The sequence below is a fragment of the Ahaetulla prasina genome, chromosome 7, assembly GCF_028640845.1.
Source record: "Ahaetulla prasina isolate Xishuangbanna chromosome 7, ASM2864084v1, whole genome shotgun sequence".
NCBI lineage: Eukaryota > Metazoa > Chordata > Lepidosauria > Squamata > Colubridae > Ahaetulla > Ahaetulla prasina.
Genome location: NC_080545.1, coordinates 4682687 through 4704971, shown reverse-complemented (window position 1 = coordinate 4704971; position 22285 = coordinate 4682687). Strand labels below are relative to the sequence as shown.

The 22285-nt window shown below is 43.1% G+C and overlaps 1 protein-coding gene across 4 annotated transcripts in view; it reads right to left on the bottom strand.

The window, feature by feature from the left end:
• The window catches only part of HGF (hepatocyte growth factor), a 93569-nt gene that overhangs the window by 36183 nt on the left and 35101 nt on the right, over nucleotides 1–22285 (bottom strand). For 2 of the 4 annotated variants that reach the window (XM_058191179.1, XM_058191180.1), the window contains exons 5-8: nucleotides 21633–21760; nucleotides 20337–20457; nucleotides 14716–14834; nucleotides 4941–5115 (exon numbers count right to left, since the gene is read on the bottom strand). In XM_058191179.1, coding sequence (XP_058047162.1) covers nucleotides 4941–5115; nucleotides 14716–14834; nucleotides 20337–20457; nucleotides 21633–21760 — 543 coding nt within the window. Of the gene's footprint in view, nucleotides 1–4940; nucleotides 5116–14715; nucleotides 14835–20336; nucleotides 20458–21632; nucleotides 21776–22285 lie in introns of all 4 variants that reach the window. The other 2 variants (XM_058191177.1, XM_058191178.1) reach the window with 1 other exon arrangement.

Genomic DNA, 22285 nt, shown 5'->3' with positions numbered 1-22285 from the left:
AAAAGCCTCCAAACAGAGCTTCAGAGGCTTTTTTTTCTGAAGCTGTTTTGGAGGCTTTCAGAGGCAGAAAAAAAAAGTTTTTTCTGAAACAGAGTTTCAGAAGTTTCAGAGGCAGAAACAAAAGCAAAAAAAAAACAAGGCACAAAACTCACAACCAAGGAACCTGTTGCTAAAATTCACCTCTGGGAACAGCTGATTCGGGGTATTCTGGGAGGCCGATCCACCTGCCAATCAACTTTTTTCTTATTCTCCAAAAACTAAGGTGTGTCTTATACTCCGTAACATCTTATACTCTGAAAAATATGGTAATTTATATTTTGATTTGCTCCAACAAGATCATTCTTTTTCATGAATGAAGGATATGTGTCCCAGAACAATGTTGCAGGATCCAACACCTTCTCTCTACTGTATCCATTCCGGTGGAGAGAAGGTCCCTGAGGATGGGCTCCACCATGGATCCAAAAGCTCAGAAAAGTAGACCTCTGGTACCGGTGACTGACCCAGGTTGGATCCTTTAACCTTCCAAATTCCGATGAGTCTTGCATTCCAAAGAATGGACAAAGATTCCCAGCTCTCGGTAAACCTCTCCCCTTGATTCAAGCATCATGCGATATCCAACATCCATCAATATCTCCCGCATGCAGAAGAGTGGCTTTTAATTTCACGATGGTTGCTAATTCCACTGTATTCAGTCTGGCTGGAAATCGGTGACGAGGTCTTCAAATGGAGGAGTAGCTGACCAACATCTGGACATCATATTCCATGGAAGGATGAGAAGGTTCGAATGGAAGTCAGATTGTGACCATCGCATCCTAAGATCTTCATCGGGGATGCAGACTAATGGCACGATGTTAAAATTGTGCATCCTGGAAAAAAGAAACAAACAAACAAAAAAGAGCACAATAACTCTTGGCTCAATTTCCCCGATTATGTGAAACTTGAATTAAAAATATTAGAAATGGCTACCACTGATGTTGTTGCCTAGTTGGGTAATGAAACGTTTGCAAGAAAACCACCAAGCTCAGAGAGCACCAAGGACCCCATAAGTCCTCCTCCTCCTCCTCCTCCTCCTCCTCCCCACAAGCTCCACTCCCTTCTAGCACTGATGTTGCTGCCTAGTTGGGTAATGAACCATCTGCAAGAAAACCACCAAGCTCAGCGAGCACCAAGGACTCCACAGTTCAACCCCGAAGCCATAAATATTCTCTTCTACTGATGCTAGAACCTCTCCACCGTTTTATCCCAGAAGTGCTTTTTCAAAAGGCAAGTGGACTTTGTGTTTTCATGAAGATGTTTCGCTCGTGAACTGAAGAAGCTTCTTGGATGAGAAGCAAAATGTCTGCAAGGAAGAACCAAGAAAGTCCGGTTGTCTTTTGAAAAAGGACCTTTGAGACAGCTTTGACCTGGATGACTGAGAATCTCCATTGATATTCTCCATCATTTCCATTCTGGAGCTCCGGTGGTGTTATGTGTCTAAGTCCGGCTCAGAATGGATGACGGGATGAGTGTCTTCATTCACACACTTCTATTTCTATGGGTATTCGTGCCTCAGCCCCCACCCTTTCCATCTAGAACCAGATTCTCAGAATTAAACTGAAATTTAAATGGGGACAACAGATAAAGCTGAGAAAAGAATTCATACCAAACAGGCCCTGTACTTAGTCCGCATCTTTGCATTATTTGTGCAAAACTTAAAAAATAAAATGGAGCATCCTACGGTGAACATCTGGAGCTTTTGATAAGCATTCATAACATAAATAAAATAGTGCAGTGGTGAAATCTGAACCGGTTTACTGCCGATTCCTTGGCTGCGTATGCACAGTGCGCACCACGCACCAAATACGAGGAGGTGCGTGCGCAGTGCACGCCAGAAGGAGGCATGGGGTAAGTAGAACAGCGTGCAGGAGGGGGTGATCAGCTGTGGCGCACGATCTTTATTTTTACTTTTAAAAGCATTTTTTTTTACAACCTATTCAGCCGAAGAGGTTGTAAAGCAAATGCTTTTAAAAGTAAAAAAAAAAAAGACTCCTGATGATCAGGCAGCTCAGCTGGGATGGTCAGAGCCTTTTTTTTACCTTTTTACCTTTACCTTTACCTTTATGTACCAGGCAACTCAGCTGAGCATGGCAGGGCGACCAGGGATTTTTGCTACCGGTTCTCTGAACCACCCGCTGCCATTGCTACCGGATCGGCCGATCCGGTCTGAACCGGGAGCATTTCCCCCCTGAAATACTGGAATCCTCAATGCCCTGTGAGCTTGGTTGTTTTCTTGAAGACATTTCATTACCCAACTGAGTAACATCATCAGTTGGATAATGAGATACCTGTAGGACAACAACCAAGCTCAGAGCTACTATATATAAACAGGGAGCAAGTTACATTCACTAGCACTGATGTTATTATCTAATTGGGTAACCTCACTTCAACCCTGAGCTACTTCAATCTTGAGATGCTGTCTTTTCTACTGGTTAAAATTAACATTGCCTGCCCACTTTGCCAAAGAAGCACACTTTCGCGACGTCATAACACATTAAGCCTCACTTACCGTCAAGGAAGACTCTGGCCGCTTTGATGTCCTTCTGAAGATTGAAGATACGTGAGAGTGAATCCTTTCACAAGAACCGGCCAATCAATTTAAGTAATGAAGAATGAAGAGCTGCAGAAGATCCTGGTTCCATACAATAAGAGCTTCTAGACTAGTAGCAATCCAATTAGGAGGGGAAATATTGATGGTGGATCTTGCACAGTTTTATCTACAGGTGAACAGGTGTGGCAGAATGAAGGTTCCTTCAGGTCCACTAAGCAGCCAGTGATGGGTGGGGGGTGGGGAAGGCAAACCTGCAGCTTCTCTCAAAATACGGAAAGATGGAGAAGAAGTGTCCAAGTTCAGAAAAAAAGAGCATGTTTCTTCACATAGCTCTTATGTTAACAGCTCTCCCAGCTGCAGTCAACTGTGGGAATGTTGGTCCAAATATCTGCACCTACATACAGTCACCATATTGCCACTTACAAGGCAGAGTGGCAAGGTGGCCTAGTGGTGAAGACGCTTGCCTCCCACTTGGAAGGTTGAGAGTTCAATCCAAGGTAGCGACGGACGTTTCTCTCCCAAGGTGCAAAAACAAAAAATCTGCTGCGAACTCTACATAGGTGTCAGGAAGGGCATCCAGCCAGCAAATGCTCAACTCCACCCAGTCACCTGACTCTAACCCCAAATTAAGGGATTACAGGGTCATAAAAACGGAGTTTTACTGCCATTTATAAGACATACTACAAGTAGTCATTATTCTGACCTAAGCTTCCTTAACAAGCAGGAAGCAGGAATTGGTCCTGGAAAACCTTTTTTATTTACACGACTGTGAATTACATTCATTCACAGTCAGGAAGGCTTGTCCAAACAGTTTTTCAAAGGAATGTTTCTCAACACATCATATCTCATTTGGCAAGCTGCCACGTAACCTGTTTCCAGCCGCAGTACAAGTCAAAACTTGGCACAGAGTCTCTCAGAGTCATGGAACGAATGAATTGTTTCCTGCAAAAGCCTCCTCCCCATTTGCTCCTCTTTTGTTACCTATGGGAGGGGCCAATCACCTCCAAGGTGTGGCTTTACAACTCTCTGAGTTGTTCTTGTCTTCTGGCAGTTCTGTGCATTCACACTGGGAACAGGCTCCAGCTGTTCCTCTTGCTGTCTAACTCTCTCTCTGCCTTTGACGCAGAGCCCTCTTCTGAGCTTTCCTCAACCCACAGGACTGGCCCAAGTTCTTCCACAACCTCCTCACTGTCCAACTCTGCTGCCAGCTTTGCTGGCTGCCGGCAGGCCACAACAATCATCTACTTAAGGAACTTATCAGACATGGATTCAGAAAATACAACAAATTTCTGCCAATATTATTGTCTACCCACAAAGATTGCAAATTGGTTTGAACAACAAATCCATAATGTTAGAACACTACACAAGAAACAACTGGGGGTCAGCCCCCAAACAGATACAACACCTGGAGAGAATTTGTCTCCTGCAGCACAAATGACGTATCAATTTGGGTTTTTATTCCCGTGTCACTCAACAACCGCAATGATTCACTTAACCCAATGTGGCAAAAGGATTTGTCGGTGATATCACTGTTGCCCGGCGGGTGTCCAGTTATGGGATTCCTTTCACATCCCTATGAAGTTACCCATTGAAGTAGTGCTCATAAATCTGCTCCAACTGGAGGTTAGAACACGGGCAGTCAACCTTTTTGTACCTACCACGCACTTTTGTATCTCTGTTAGTAGTAAAATTTTCTAACCGCCCACCAGTTCCAGTAATGGTGATGTATAAAGTAGGTTTGGGGGAGGCACCGGCTACCAGCTCTGCTTGTCTGTTACAGCTGGGTGGTGTGGGGGGAGATGCGCGAGCTATTCTGGGACGAGGCTCTTTGGTTTGCGGTCGCAGTATAGCGCCATTTAGTTTCACTTATGTAACATGAACTAAACTTATGCACGGGTGATACAAATAGTATATTTTCAGAAATTTAAATTGTCACGGGGAATTTTACGAAAACCTAATGAAAATATTTTTAAATAATGCTATGATTTTTTTTAAAAAAAGTCAATTAAATTAAAAAAAAGGAAAGTGCTTCAGTATCGGGCAAAACCCCTACCGCCCACCATGAAAGCTGGAACACCCACTAGTGAGTGGTAGGGACCAGGTTGACTACCACTGGGTTAGAAGGAGCTGGAGCTAGTGAAAGGAACTCACAACACAACGGGTTTCAAAAGCAAGCCATGCATTTTAACCTTATGAGCCACCAATCTCCATTTGTCAACTTGTTATAGAAGTTGTGTTGACAGAGAATTCCAAACGACATAATAGCACTAATTTTTGCCCTTGGGGTTAAGAAACCTTAATGAGTGTTCTCCATATTGAGGTCAACCACCCTTATCAAAGTTGTGTTACTCACTTGCACTTAAAGTTCTCCCGCGTGAAGTTATGTTGGTGAGGCACCTGAGAATCCCAGCGTTGGCATTCAATCCCACTCCAGATGGTGTTCACGGTACCTCTGTAGCCTTCTCCTTGTCCTTGTATGCACTCGGTTGTTTCAATAACCGCTGAGGAGCTACGCACCACGTTCTGAGCTAGAAAAAGGAAAAAGGACAATGATTGTATCTTTCTGAGGAGCGGTGCAGGGGACTAGAATCTATGAAGCAAGGAAGAAGGCAAGCAGACTTCTTCCAAATGCCAGACTTCAGCAACGGCACACAAAACTCCACAAATTCAGTGTTCGTTCCCGACAAACGCCCCTCCCCACAGCATCTCTTTAAGTCTCAGTCCCCAGGTGTGCCTTGTGAAGAGGAGCAGGGTGCTCTCCTCCTGAGTCGTCGGGTCAGCCTGCTCTGTTCCTGCCTCCTCTCCACTCTCTGTGCTCGGGGATCAGGAGGGGGCAGTCCTTGCTCATTGCCTGAGTTCCATCACTCCTCATTTCCACTGCCTGTCCTCCCTCGGTCATCCTGCCCCCATTGCTCCCTGCTAACATGCTGCCCCAATCTTGAGAGGCCCTGAGCTGCTTTGTCCTGCTCCTCCACGCATCCCTCCGAAGCCAACAAGGCCGCCCCCTCGACCTCCGTTAGCTCCAGCTCCTGCTCCTCCTCAGGCTCTGACGGAGGCATGACACTTTGTATGAGGGCCCTGTTTGTGTTTTGGGAGATTAAATTTGCTTTGAATTTGTCAAAATCAAATTGAATTTGAATTTTCCTGGACTTGGAATACCAGGGACAATCACTTCATAATGATTGATTTTCTTTAGTTTTCATAATTCCTTACTGATGAAGGGTTGTCTTAATCCAGACCCCTCGCATCCTGGACATAAACTGTTTCAATTCCTACCCTCAAAATGACGCTACAGAGCACTGCACACCAGAACAACTAGACACAAGAACAGCTGTTTCCCGAAGGCCATCACTCTGCAAAACAAATAATTCCCTCAACACTGTCAAACTATTGACTAAATCTGTACTACTATTAATCTTCTCATCATTCCCATCACCCATCTCCTCCCTCTTATCACTTTAACTTTGTTGCTTGTATCCTTACCATTCATACTGATATTATTTCCTGATTTGCTTATTTGTAGCCTATGACTATCATTAGGTATTGTAAGTATACCTTGATGAAAGTATCTTTTCTTTTATGTACACTGAGAGCATATGGACAAGACAAATTCTTTGTGTATCCAATCACACTTGGCCAATAAAAAAAAAAATGAAAAAAACAACAACTTTCAAAATGTAGGAAGTTAACGGAATTATGTGCCTGCTTGAGAATAATCAGTCCCAAATGTTTAACGGGCCACACTGATCAGCATTTTCATGTGAAGCTGGTGCAGAGGAGTAATATTTGGGACCATAGCCTCAATCCTACACAAAGCAAACATATTAAATGTATCTCTCTTCCTTGAGTTCAAAGAAATATATTGTGCAAAATTTTAAAGTCCTGAATTCCTGTTTGGAGAACTGCAAAAGTTGGATCTGTGTCGCATGGAAATAACTAATCAAAGAACTCCTTGAAATTAATATTCCAAAAGAGAGATGAAGCTAATGTTTATGCACAGGGAAGAATGGCAAGATCCAATATCAAAAATTCTCCACAGAGCAGTATCTTTGGAAGAAGCAGTGCCAATTTCTAGATCTTTTGGGCGCATGCTGCAGTCTTAAGAGAAGGTTTATCATGGGATCCTTAAAAATGAGAATTAGAAAGAGAAGCGTTCGTCAGATAGGTCTTCGCTGAAGTTTCTCACAACTGAAACATCACTGCTCATTTAAAATATTGATGGAACCGAAGGCTCTGCATATATAAATACCAGAATATGCCTTAATAATATATGATAAGAATGCAGTAGTTGAAAGTAAGAAAAGAGCAGAAAACCTGCTACAGTTTCTTGTCCTGCGTTCAGGTGCTTTGGAGAATAGGTTGATACCCACTTCTTTGGGGCAGCCCCTCAAATACCAGAAAATTGCTATCATGTCCCCAGTAGTCCTTTTTTCCATTAACTAGACCAGGGGTCGGCAACCTTAAACACTCAAAGAACCACAAAGGTGCTAACCAGAAGCCCCCCATTCAACTCTGGAGCCAACCAGAACTCCGGTTCCCCCACCATAGAGTCTCCTCCTAGTGTGGCATCCCTTTTCCTATGCCGACCGAAAGTCCGATTACCCCACCATAGAGTCACCTCCTAGCACGGCGTCCTTTTTCTTCTACCTGTCCTAACCGAAAGTCCTATCAATTGTGGAGCCGACCGACGACAGGGAGCTACAGCAGAGGGATGAAGGAGCCACATGCGGCTCCAGAGCCCCGGGTTGCCGACCCCTGAACCAGACATACCCAAATCGTGCAACCATTCTTCATATGGTTTAGCCTCCAGTCCCCTAATCGTTCTCGTTGCTTTTCTCTGCACTATTTCCAAAGTTTCAACATCTTTTTTTTATATATTGTGGTGACCAATATACACTGGTGCTACACTAGTGTTTATTTTTTTTTTAATTTGCATTTATATCCCGCCCTTCTCCGAAGACTCAGGGCGGCTTACACTATGTCAAGCAATAGTCTTCATCCATTTGTATATTATATACAAAGTCAACTTATTGCCCCCAACAATCTGGGTCCTCATTTTACCTACCTTATAAAGGATGGAAGGCTGAGTCAACCTTGGGCCTGGTGGGACTTGAACCTACAGTAATTGTAAGCAGCTGTGTTAATAACAGACTGTCTTAGCAGTCTGAGCCACCAGAGGCTCATGCTTTATGCAGTTATATAGAAGAAGTAAGACGCAGCCATCAATGGGGGGAAAAACACTCAGTAAAAACCAAATCTTGCTACAGAGAAAGATTACATACTCCTATTGCTATTTTAAGGAAGTGCACCCGCTCTCCACACGTGTATCAAGGCACTTTGCAGCATATTGATGCTTTCCTGAGGCTCCGTTTTATCTTTCCCCGAATGCATATAAATGCTTTATCATGGTGGTTTTGCATAATTTCCTGCCAAGATTGTTCAGCCTCATTTCCTACGGAGAGTTAATGGTAAAGAATGATCGGTGGGCTTATAAGCTTCTGAATTCCCAACTCAGTCTGCAACAGGAAGAATTAAAAAAAAAAAAAATCCACCTTGATTCTCAAGAGTTTACAAGATCAACACACTTTTAGGCGAGATCTGTTTTTCTGAAGTTTTAAACGTTTCTCCTTCTCTTCTTCCTCCTCCTCCTCCCTCTCCCTCTCTCACTCAGGCAGGAGAAGAAGAGAACAATGGCTCCTTCAGGTATTTCCAGAAAAACCCACAGAAAGACCTTCTGCAAGGAAATCTCAAGTTGACCAAATATGGCGCTGGGAGCAGTGGTGGCATTCAGATGGTTCGGGACAGTTCGGACAAACCGGTAGTTAAATTGCTGGCTGGGTGGTCCCACCCTGCCCCTCCCCTCCCAGGAGTCCTCACATGCCCCATTTTGCCTCCCAGGTAAGTGCAGAGAAGCCTACTAGGCCCAAAACGGGGGGGGGGTGCGGGCCCCCGCAGCCCATTTTAGCTCCCAGGAGGCTGCAGGGAGCAAAAACTAGGCCTACTAGGGGCACGGGGGGTGCGGCTTGTCCCTTCCATGGCCCATTTTTGTTTCTGGGGGGGGCAGGAGGCTGAGTGCTGCCTGCCACACCCCCTGGCCATGCCTACCATGGCCACGCCCCCCCAGCTGGTCATTTATTTATTTATTTATTTATTTATTTTATTTATTTATTTTGTCATAACTATATATGTAGGTATCATACAAAAAGATTATATAATATATAAACACATATATGGGTAAATATAAGTAGGTATGAGCATACATATATATATATATAGGAAGAAGAAAAGAAGAACAATAGGACAGGAACGGTAGGCACGTTTGTGCGCTTATGCACGCCCCTTATGGTCCTCTTAGGAATGGGGTGAGGTCAATAGTAGACAGTTTTTGGTTGAAGATTTTGGGATTATGAGAAGAGACCACAGAGTCAGGTAAAGTATTCCAAACACTGATGATTCTGTTACAGAAGTCATATTTTCTGCAATCTAGATTAAAGCAGTTGACATTAAGTTTAAATCTATTGGTTGCTCTAGTATTACTGCAATTGAAGCTGAAGTAGTCTTTAACAGGAAGGACATTACAATAGATGATTCTGTGAGTTAAACTTAGGTCTTGTCGTAGGCGACGGAGTTCCAAGTTTTCTAAGCCTAGGAATTCAAGTCTGGTGGGATAAGGTATTTTGTTGTTTTCAGAGGAATGGAGAACTCTTCTTGTAAAATATTTCTGGACACGTTCAATTGTATTGATGTCAGAGATGTGGTGAGGGTTCCAAACAGGTGAGCTGTATTCTAGAATTGGTCTAGCAAATGTTTTATATGCTCTGGTTAATAGTGTGGTATTTTTGGAGAAGAAGCTACGCAAGATCAGGTTTACAACTCTTAGAGCTTTTTTTGCTATGTAGTTGCAGTGGGCTTTAGCACTTAGATCATTTGACATGAAAACTCCAAGGTCTTTAACGGGATGGGGGTCGTCTGTAAGGTAATGTCCATCTAGTATGTACTTAGTTTTTGGGTTCTTTTTTCCTATATGTAAGACTGAGCATTTGCTGCTTGAGATTTGGAGTTGCCAAGTTTTAGACCAAGCGGTTAGATGATCAAGGTCTTTTTGAATGATAGTTGTATTGTCTGTGGTGTTAAATAGTTTGATTTATTATTTATTCATTAGGGCAGAAGAACCAGTTGTTAAATTATTTGAACTCCATCGCTGGCCGAGAGGTAACCATTTGGCCACTGAGGAACAACAAAGATCCCTAAGTCCAGGCACTTTGAGACAACTTAGAAGAAAGGTCTGGAGCTGACTGAAAACGGGCACATGGAACTTCTGTATCAACAAAGAAAACTTGGGCAGTGTTAAAGAAGAGAGACAATGGAGACTAAAATGTAACATCAAGAGTCTGCTAGCATCTTTTCGGACTAACTCGTTTCCTTAAAAATCAGGAATGCACGTGAGCTGCATCCGATTCACAGCGTGACTAGACCAGAACAGGATTTCAGATGGGGTGGCAAAGTGGTTAGAGTGCAGTACTGCAGGCTACTTCTGCTGCCTGCAGGCTGCCTACCAGCAATTTGGCAGTTCGAATCTCACCAGGCTAAATGTTGACTCAGCCTTCCATCCTTCCAAGGTGGGTAAAATGAGGACCCAGATTGTTGGGGGCAAGATCCTGACTCTCTAAACCACTTAGAGAGGGCTGTCAAAGCACTGTGAAGCGGAATAGAAAGAATAGAATAGAATAGAATAGAATAGAATAGAATAGATTTTTTAATTGGCCAAGTGTGATTGGACACACAAGGAATTTGTCTTGGTGCATTTGCTCTCAGTGCACATAAAAGAAAAGATACATTCATCAAGAATCATAAGGTACAACACTTAATGATAGTCATAGAATAGAATAGAATAGAATAGAATAGAATAGAATAGAATAGAATAGAATAGAATAGAATAGAATAGAATAGAATAGAATAGAATTTTTTATTGGCCAAGTGTGATTGGACACACAAAAAATTTGTCTTGGTTCATATGCTCTCAGTCTACATGAAAGAAAAGATACGTTCATCAAGAATCATAAGGTACAACACTTAATGATAGTCATAGAATAGAATAGAATAGAATAGAATAGAATAGAATAGAATAGAATAGAATAGAATAGAATAGAATAGAATAGAATAGAATAGAATAGAATTTTTTATTGGCCAAGTGTGATTGGACACACAAAGAATTTGTCTTCGGTGCATATGTTCTCAGTGTACATAAAAGAAAAGATACGTTCATCAAGAATCATAAGGTACAACACTTAATGATAGTCATAGAATAGAATAGAATAGAATTTTTTGTTGGCCAAGTGTGATTGGACACACAAAGAATTTGTCTTTGGTGCAGATGCTCTCAGTGTACATAAAAGAAAAGATACATTCATCAAGAATCATAAGGTACAACACTTAATGATAGTCATAGAATAGAATAGGAATAGGAATAGGAATAGAATAGAATAGAATAGAATAGAATAGAATAGAATAGAATAGAATAGAATAGAATTTTTTATTGGCCAAGTGTGATTGGACACACAAAAAATTTGTCTTGGTTCATATGCTCTCAGTCTACATGAAAGAAAAGATACGTTCATCAAGAATCATAAGATACAACACTTAATGATAGTCATAGAATAGAATAGAATAGAATAGAATAGAATAGAATAGAATAGAATAGAATAGAATAGAATTTTTTATTGGCCAAGTGTGATTGGACACACAAAGAATTTGTCTTTGGTGCATATGTTCTCAGTGTACATAAAAGAAAAGATACGTTCATCAAGAATCATAAGGTACAACACTTAATGATAGTCATAGAATAGAATAGAATAGAACTTTTTATTGGCCAAGTGTGATTGGATCTTTTCTGACTAACTCATTTCATTAAAAATCAGGAATGTATGTTGAGCTGCCTCAGATTCACAGAGTGACCAGACCAGAACAGGATTTCAGATGGGGTGCGATGGAGGGGAAAAAGAGAGGAGGAAAGAGGTCTATCTCTTCCCTCCCCATAGTCCAATTTAAATCCTACCTCGCCCTAGCAAACTCTACGCATCTGACAAGGTGAGCTGGGGCTCATGAAAGATTCTCCCTTTTAATAAGGCTTGTGCGATGGGAAAGGGGCTACCTGAATTCTGATTTTTTTTTATTTTTATTATTATTATTGGTATTTATTTTTGGGAACCGGAGATTCAAGCAGCATTTCTCCTGCAATGAACAGAAACTCCAGGGGTAATTGGACAGGAACTGGACAATTCCAATCATGTGGATTTGATTGTTCTATTCTGGATATGACTCACAGGGGGGGAAAAAATGAAATAAGAATTGTTATCCCAGATTGTGTAATGGAATACAACACTGTAAATGCAGGTTTGTCTCCAACATCACATTTCTCAGACAGCTGCTGGACAGGCAGACAGATTTTTGTCTGCTTGTCTGATTAATCCATGAATGAACTCTCACTGCAGTACATCAACTGTCCATCATCTCTATTTCTCTCTCTCTCACACACACACATACACACACCTCTCTCTCTCTCTCATTTATTTCTCCCTCCTTCGCTCTCATCTATCTATATCTGTTATTTATCTATCTCCATCAATCATCTATCTAGCTCTCATTGCTGTGGCATCCATCCATCCATCCATCCATCCATCCATCCATCCATCCATCCATCCATCCATCCATCTATCTATCTATCTATCTATCTATCTATCTATCTATCTATCTATCTATCTACCTATCTATCTATCCCTCTCTCTCTGTCCGTCCGTCCATCCATCCATCCATCTACTATCTATATATCGATCTGTCTATCTATCTATCTACCTATCTATCTATCTACCTACCTACCTATCATTCCTCTATCTATCTATCCATCCAGCCATCTATCTATCTATCTACCTACCTACCTATCATTTATCTATCTATCCATCCATCCATCCATCCATCCATCATCTATCTATCTATCTATCTATCTATCTATCTATCTATCTATCTATCTATCTACCTATCTATCTATCCCTCTCTCTCTGTCCGTCCGTCCGTCCGTCCGTCCATCCATTCATCTACTATCTATATATCGATCTGTCTATCTATCTATCTATCTATCTACCTATCTATCTATCTACCTACCTACCTATCATTCCTCTATCTATCTATCCATCCATCCATCTATCTATCTATCTACCTACCTACCTATCATTTATCCATCCATCCATCCATCCATCCATCCATCCATCCATCCATCCATCCATCCATCCATCCATCTATCTATCTATCTATCTATCTATCTATCTATCTATCTATCCTCTAGCTATCATCATCTGTCCATCTATCTATCTATCCATCCATCCATCCATCCATCCAGTCAACTGCAAAAGGCAGCTTTTCTTGGAACAGCTTACATCCTGTATCAATTCCTCTAACACCACCACACAAAAAAACATCTTCCCAATCTTTGGGAAGGCCTTGATAGGTGGACAAAAATACCAAATCCAGCCTAAACATCTGGCTGACTGCGTGATCAACTGAAATTAACACTCTTTAGAATGAGTTGCTAAAATACCAAACATTAATAAACACATTCTTCAAAAGCACAATGACCTGTCATAAGAAAAGGATGTATTTACAGTGCAGGTTGCTCACAAGGCCTCTTATAGCTGTATAAGGAAATAAAATTAAAAGAGAAAAAGAACCATGCAGGTAATTCAGGGGTGAAATCCAAATTTTTCCCCTACTGGTTCTGTGGGCGTGGCTTGGTGGGTGTGGCAGGAGAAGGATATTGCAAAATCTCTATTCCCTCCCCTCCTGGGGGAAGGATATTGCAAAATCCCCATTCCCACCCCACTCCAGGGGAAGGATACTGCAAAATCCCCATTCCCTCCCCACTCCTGGGGGAAGGATATTGCAAAATCTCCATTCCCTCCCCACTCTGGGGCCAGCCAGAGGTGGTATTTGCTGGTTCTCCAAACTACTCAAAATTTCTCCAGAACCTGTCAGAACCTGCTGGATTTCACCCCTGAGTTAATTGCAGGACCACTGTATAAAAACACATGCTGAAACTCATATGTATTGCGTTAAAAAAAGTCTCTTTAGTTGATCAGTTATCGTTTAGAAGTTAAAACACTGAGCTGCATCGTATCCAGACATCTTATAAAGGCAGCAGATGTTTGGGTTCCCAAGAGAAGTCTTCCAACTTCGGTTTTACATGTTAACAGTTAGCATAAAAATAACACCTGTTAGACAAGGCTTGTAACAATTGCTTCTCAGATTTTTTAATATATTTTTTTTACTACTTCTATAACTTGTTGATAGGCGGCATGGGAAAATTCAGCATTTGCTGCACAGATGCAAAGCTGAATCAGAACTCCGGCATACTGGTTTCTTCTATTTTAACTGAATAACAGTTGGGAAGGACCTTGGAGGTCTTCTAGTCCAACCCCCTGCTTAGGTGGGAAACCCTACACCACTTCAGACAAACGGTTATCCAACATCTTCTTAAAAACTTCCAGTGTTGGAGCATTTACAACTTCTGCAGGCAAGTTGTTCCACTGATTAATTGTTCTAACTGTCAGGAAATTTCTCCTTAGTTCTAAGTTGCTTCTCTCCTTGATTAGTTTCCATCCATTGCTTCTTTTCCTGCCCTCAGGAGTTTTGGAGAATAGTTTGACTCCCTCTTCTTTGTGGCATCCCCTGAGATATTGGAACACTGCTATCATCTCTCCCCTAGTCCTTCTTTTCATTAAACTATGGATAGATAAAATGCTTGCTTGCTTGCTTCCTTCCTTCCTTCCTTCCTTCCTTCCTCCTTGATTAGTTTCCACCCATTGCTTCCTGTCCTGCCTTCAGGTGCTTTGGAGAATAGCTTTACTCCCTCTTCTTTGTGGCAGCCCCTCAAATACTGGAAGACTCCTATCATGTCACCCTTAGTGTCAACACAATGTAAATGTCACAAAAGACGAGACTCTACAAAATTAAAACCTGAATCAGCATGCAATCGAACATAGTCCTTATCCCAAGGACATTATTGACATCTGGACTTTGGAAAAAGAAAATATATATATATATACATATATATATATATTTCAAGTTGTTAAACTCACCACATGTTTTAATTGAGCAAAACTCCCAGGGGGTGTTTGGGTCAAGGGTGTAACACCACGGCCTTGGTTTACCATCCGGATTTCGGCAATAGTTATCATCAAATCCTTTGTCGGGGTATCTGCAAACCACACCAACAAGCATGTTAACTGAGACAGCTGCCAGGAGAAGACAAGCAGATACAAGATACAATCCCCCTCAATGACCCCCAACCCAAAGATCAGAAGTGAAATCCAGCAGGTTCTGGAGAACCGGTAGCGGAAATTTTGAGTAGTTTGGAGAACCGGCAAATACCACCTCTGGCTGGTCCCAGACTGGGGTGGGAATGGGGATTTTGCACTATCCCTCCCCTGGAGTTGGGTGAGAATGGGGATTTTGCAATATCCTTCCCCTGGAGTGGGGAGGGAATGGGGATTTTGCAGTATCCTTCCCCTGGAGTTGGGTGAGAATGGGGATTTTGCAATATCCTTCCCCTGGAGTGGGGAGGGAATGGGGATTTTGCAGTATCCTTCCCCTGGAGTGTGGTGGGGATGGAGATTTTGCAGTATCCTTCCCCTGCCACACCCACCAAGCCCCACCCAATGACTCCCAACTCAAAAAAGAACAGATACAATCTCCCCCAATGACCCCCGACTCAGAGAAGAAGATAAAAACTCCCCAAATGACCCCCAACCCAGAGTAGATACATCCTCCCCAATTAACCCCCAACTCAGAGAAGAGTCCAAGCACGTGAGCTACTGAGCGACTTTGGAGACAGGAGGTCACGAAGTGATTCCCTCAGCAGAAATCCTATCTTGACTAGGACCTCTTTCGATAGGCTGTAGACCATTCTGGGGGAGGAGGTCAACCTGCTAATTGGGTCATTTCTCCCCATTAGGGTCCATTCCATGACACAATAGTCTTAATTGGTTTCCTCCCGAGGGGCCCAATTAAGTGCGAGCAATGTAAACATTTCATGGGATGGCAGACTTCTTCAACCAAAGGGGGTCTTGAGTTCAACAGCCCCGGATGCAAAGCTATGTTCAACAAACCCAAAGTTCTATTTTTAGGAGCCAGCATACTTGGAGGTCATGCCCTCATTTCCAGTCACTGTAGGGAACAAGCCAAGAAGAAATTAAATTTCCCGTTTGCCCTCCTGTATCTTGTCAGAGTCATTTTTATTTTTTTTTTATTTTATTTTTTGCTCCCTGCTTCTAAGTAATTTCCCTACCCTTTCCCTAATTATTTGCGAAGGAAACCAACAGGTGGTGGACTTCCAAGACAACGATGAGCTTCTTGTATCAAGAGCTTCCCATTATTCATTTAAAACTCCTTGTTTGTTGGTTTTAAGTTTATTACTTCTAGTCTCCTGGCAGGGGAAGGTTAGATTAAATTTAAAGGAAGACAGCGTGCCACTATCTTTGACTGGAGGCCTTTAAAAATTTCTACAGATGTGGTCCTCGCCAGAAGATTAAAACCTAATTTACCATTAGCCTACCGGAGAAAGTTTTTTTAAAAAAAAAAATTCTCAAGGGTCTAAAAATATATCTCTTCCTCAAACTTATTTGAACACTGCAGAATTCTGTTCCTTTTAAGAGACGAAGCTCAACTGAGCCTCTGTGGCTCAGACTGGTAAGACAGTCTGTTATTAACAGCAGCTGCCTGCAATTACTGCAGGTTCAAGTCCCACCAGGCCCAAGGTTGACTCAGCCTTCCATCCTTTATAAGGTAGGTAAAATGAGGACCCAGATTGTTGGGGGGGCAATAAGTTGACTTTGTAAATATACAAATAGAATGAAGACTATTGCTAACATAGTGTAAGCCGCCCTGAGTCTTCGGAGAAGGGTGGGATATAAATGCAAATAAAAAAAAAAAGTTGACTTTGCATATAATATACAAATGGATGAAGACTATTGCTTGACATAGTGTAAGCCGCCCTGAGTCTTCGGAGAAGGGCAGGATATAAATGCAAATTAAAAAAAAACGTGATTAGTTTTTCTTGAAACCAAAGCAGGAGGAGATGGCTTTCTTTGACTGGAACTCTGTGGAACGGCTTGCCACCAGAGGTTGTGGGTGCTCCGTCGCTGGAGGTTTCCAAGGGATTGGACAATCATTTGTCCAGAATTGTATAGGACCATGATGACGAACCTATGGCACGTGTGCCACAGGTGGTATGTGGAGCCATATCGGTGGGCACGCGAGTGTTGCCCTAGTTGAGCTCTGGCGCGCCAGCTGATTTTCAGGCCTTCTGGACACCGGAAGTTGGAAAACAAGCTGTTTCTGGCCACCAGAGGGCCTCCAGGGGGGTGGGAAAAGCCGTTTTTGCCCTCCCCAGGCTCCTAGAAAGGCTCTGGAGCCTGGGTAGGGCAAAAAAGGGGCCTACCAGGCCCCATCGTGCCATCACGTGCCAAAAGCGGGCAGAGTGCAAGTGGTCACACACGCATGCCCAGGAAGCAGGGTATATTGAATTATGGGTGTGGGCACGCGTGTGCGTGACACACACGCACCCCGGCACTCTCCCTGCTTTTGGTACGCAACAGCAAAAAGGTTCGCCATCCCAGGTATAGGAGTCTCCTGCTTGAGCAAGGAGACCACAGTCATCGTCCTCTTCCTCCTCCTCCTTTTCCTCCTCCTCCCCTCCTTCTTCTATCTCCTCCTCCTCCTCCTCTCCACAAACCCCACTCCTTTCTAGAACTGATGATGTTACCTAGATGGGTCAGGAAACATCTGCAAGAAAATATCCAAGCTCAGAGAGTACCAAGGACCTTCACAGTTGTGCTCCTCCTCCTCTTCCTCCTCCTGCTCCTGCTCCTTCTCTTCCTCCTTCTCTTCCTCCTCCTCCTTCTCCTCTTCCTCCTATCTCCTCTTCCTCTTCCTATCTCTTCTTCTTCTTCCTCCCCCTCCTTCCCCTTGTCCTATCTCCTCCTCCTCCCCTCCTCTTCTTCTTCCTCCTCCTCCTTCCCTCCTCCTCCACTCCACAAACCTCACTCCCTTCTAGAACTGATGTTGTTCAGGTAACATCATCAGTCCTAGAAGAGAGTGAGGTTTGTGGAGGATCATGAAATATCTGCACGAAAACAACCAACCTCAGAGAGCAACAAGGACACCATAGTCATCGTCCTCTTCCCCTTTCTTCTTCCTCTTCCTCCTCCTCCTCCCCTCCTCTTTCTATCTCCTCCTCTCCACAAACCTCACTCTAGAACTGATGATGTTACCTAGATGGATCATGAAATATCTGCAAGAAAACAACCAACCTCAGAGAGCACTAAGGACACCACAGTCCTCCTCCTCTTCTATCTCCTCCTCCCCTTCCTCCTCCTGCCTCTCCTCCTCCTCCTCTCCACAAACCCCACTCCCCTTCTAGAACTGACGACATTACCTAGATGGGTCATGAAACATCTGCAAGAAAATATCCAACCTCAGAGAGCACCAAGGAGCCCTAAACTCTAGCCTTCCTACACTATCGCTGGCTCTCACTTTGGCTTTCATGGAACGTAGAACGCGGAACTTAACCACTCATTAATACCCATTCTGCTTTTGAAGTAGATGGCGGCTGGGTGGGGGGAGGAAGAGAAATAAATAAAAAATTAAATACAGATTATCCCATTTGGCCGGAATGTCTTGTATCTTTCATAAGCAGAGAACCCAACATTCGACAAGATGAAAGTTGAAGTATTTCTACAGAGAGTTATATAGAAAGTTAAGAACATTAATAATGAGAATTATTTCAGTATCTCTGATAAAGTGGCTTCTTTCAAGTTAATTTTAAACTCTCCTTCCTGAACCTGTCTGCGAATACCCTCTTTCCCCTTTATTTTATTAAAATCCCAGCTATCTGAATAATAATTCGCCTTCCTTGCCTTTAATGAGGCTCTTCGTGGGTGCCAGCTTAAAAGAGGTTTCTGTATCATTAATATTAACTAAAAAATCTTGTAAGGTGGAGGCGCCCGTCTCAAATTCTCTCAGAGAAAATGGCATCAAATAAAATTCCGCACGGGATAAAGTTTATGAGACTTTATGAGATGAGATTAATCAATTAATAAAATAACTATAAAGGATGATCATTAGTTTGGACTCATCTTGGATGGATGGAAATCGGTGGTGAAATCCAATTTTTTTTACTACCGGTTCTGTGGGCGTGGCTTGGTGGGCATGGTGTGGCTTGATGGGATTGGCAGGGGAAGGATATTGCAAAATCCTCATTCCTTCCTCACTCCTGGGGGGAAGGATATTGCAAAATCCCCATTCCCACCCCACTCTGGGGCCAGCCAGAGGTGGTATTTGCCGGTTCTCCTAACTACTCAAAATTTCCGCTACCGGTTCTCCAGAACCTGTCAGAACCTGCTGGATTTCACTCCTGATGGAAATGTATGTAGAGATTATGACAGCCTTTTCAGAGAACTTTACAAAACAAGGGGTCCTTGGAGCTCTCTGAGCTTGGCAGTTTTCTTGCAGACGTTTCATGACCCAACTAGGTAACATCATCAGTGCTAGAAGGGGGTGGGGTTTGCAGAAAGGAAGAGGAGGAGCAGACAATGGTAAAATCTGAACAAAGCTTCATTGCTGCTTCCTAAGCATCCTTCTTAGATTCTGTTGAAGCTCATTAATGTTTGCCATATGTATATTATTTCCTTTGTTTCATTCTTCACTGGGAAGAATTCAGTTGGGGAATGGTACCACTCTGTGGAGCTACCGTATTTTTCAGAGTATAAGACGCACCTTTTCCCCCACAAAACAGAGGGTGAAAATCTGGGTGCATCTTATGCTCCGAATGTAGCCCTGCCCAGCAGTTGCAGAGGCTGAAAAAAGCATCAGAAATGAAACTTCAGAAAAATAGTCTCCAAACAGAGCCTCAGGAAAGAAGCCCCCAAACAGAGCTTCAGAAAAGAAGCCCCCAAACAGAGCTTCAGAAAAGAAGCCACCAAACAGAGATTCAGAAAACAAAAAACAAACAGAGCTTCAGAAAAGATGCCCTCTGAAAGAGCTTCAGAAAAGATGCCCCCTGAAAGAGCTTCAGAAAAAAGCCTCTAAACAGAGCTTCAGAAAAAAAGCCTCCAAACAGAGCTTCAGAAAAAAAGCCTCCAAACAGAGTTTCAGAAAAAAAGCCTCCAAACAGAGCTTCAGAAAAAAAAGCCTCTAAACAGAGCTTCAGAAAAAAAGCCTCCAAACAGAGTTTCAGAAAAAAAGCCTCCAAACAGAGCTTCAGAAAAGAAGCCCCCAGACAGAGCTTCAGCAGCTTTTTTTCTGAAGCTGTTTCGGAGGCTTTCAGAGGCAGGAAAAAACAGAGTTTCAGAAGTTTCAGAGGCAGAAAAAAAAAAGCAAAAAAAAAAAAAAAACAAGGCACAGAGCTCACAATCAAGGAATCATCTGTTGCTAAAATTCACCTCTTGGGAACAGCTGATTGGGGGTATTCCGGGAGGCCGATCCACCTGCCAATCAGCTTTTTTCTTATTTTCCTCCCCAAAAACTAAGGTGCATCTTATACTCCGAAAAATACGGTATATTTAGCCAAAGAAATAATAAAGATGAACTTGTGCTCTTTGGTACTCCATTGCTTTAATTTCCTAAAAGGCCTAGGTGCAATAATCGAACATCATTCTGTTTTACAGATGTATAAAAATGGGGAAAGAATTAGCATATTTACTTCTCTGGTCGAAAAGGATGTCTATGTGGTCTTTGAAGGTCCCAACGTTGACATTCTTTGCCTGTTTCGGTATGATCCATTGGACCTCTGTAGCCTTCTCCATTGCATGTCATGCACTCAACTGAAAAGCAGAAAATCAACAATCTCACTAAGATGATTGGGACGGGATGGGGAGGGAAGGGAAGACGGAAAGCAGGGAAGGGATGGGGAAGGGGGAGGGAAAGAGTGGGAGGGATGGAGGAGGAGAAGAAGAGACAAGGAACAAAAGACAAGAAAGGAGAGAGGGAAGGAAGGGAAGGGAAGGTGGAGGGAGGGAGGGAGGGAGGAAGAAAAGACAAGAAAGGAGAGAGGGAAGGAAGGGAAGGGAAGGTGGAAGGAGGGAGGGATTTAGGAAGGAAGGAAGGAAGGAATGGGCCTCTGTGGCTCAGACTGCTAATGCAGTCTGTTATTAACAGCAGCTGCCTGCAATTACTGCAAGTTCAAGTCCCACCAGGCCCAAGGTTGACTCAGCCTTCCATCCTTTATAAGGTAGGTAAAATGAGGACCCAGATTGTTGGGGGGCAATAAGTTGACTTTGTATATAATATACAAATGGATGAAGACTATTGCTTGACATAGTGTAAGCCGCCCTGAATCTTCGGAGAAGGGCGGGATATAAATGCAAATTTTAAAAAAAAAGGAAGGAAAGAAGAATGGGAAAGAGACACCGAAAAGACAAGGAGAGAGGGAAGGAAGGGAAGGGAAGGTTGAGGGAGGGAGGGAGATAAGAAGGAAGAAAGGAAGGGGAAGGAGAGACAAGGAAGAAGAGATAAGGAAGAAGAGAGGGAAGGATGGGGAGGGGGAGGGAGAGAGGGAGGAAGGGAAAGGAGACATAGGGAAGAAAAGACAAGGAAGGAGAGAGGGAAGGAAGGGAAGACGGTTTTATATATATTTTAGAAATATATATTTCTAAAATTTTGAATATCAGTCCCACTGCTCCAAGATACCATGCCTTTATCACCAACATATTTTCTGTGAGTTCTCATTCTTCTCCTTGGCTTACAGAAGAGACGGGAGAAGCCAAACAAACACCATTATTCAACTCTACAATGTAATTTAAAAACAAAAACACCCACCCCACAAAGTGATGAGGGGGTTGTAGAGATGCAGGAAAGAAAAACCTCAAAGCGGAATGGGAGGAGTAACCTAACATTTGTGACACCCAACCTCTGGCGATGTTTCCCCCCTTCCCCCCCCCCCCGATGCCAACCGTCACCCCAATCTGAAGCCAGGTTATCCCAACCGCCCGGGCGTTACCTTCCGAGCAGAGCGGGATCTTGCAGACTTCGTGGCGTGTTTCCGGATCGCTGGTAAAACACCAAGGGCCCCCTTCCTCTCCTCGCGGGTTCCGGCAGTAGTTACTCTGAAGATCTTTACCTCGATAGCTCGAAGGTAAAAAGCTAGTTTTAAAATGACAATCATTACAGTATATAAGGGCATGCACATGTGGCTCCGAAGCTCCCCAACTTCACGAATTAAACGGTCTGACCGTGGGCTTCCTCGACCCATATATTCTAGATAGATAGCGTTTATTCTCATAATTTTTCGAGTGAGAGCTTCGGCCCAGATTAAAAATGAAATTCCGTTGCCTGCTCTCAAGAGAAAGCATGAGGTGGGTTTCAGCAGGTTCTGACCAGTTCTGGAGAACCAGTAGCGGAAATTTTGAGTAATTTGGAGAACCGGCAGTAAGAATTCTGACTGGCCCCACCCCCATCTATTCTCTGCCTCCCGAGTCCCAGCTGACTGGGAGGAAATGGGGAAATTTTGCAATATCCTTCCCCTGCCACGCCCACCAAGCCACGCTCACCAAGCCACACCCACAGAACCGGTAGTAAAAAAAAATTGCAACCCATCACTGACCTAAACACATATATAACACACATATACAAATGCTATGTACATACATAAAC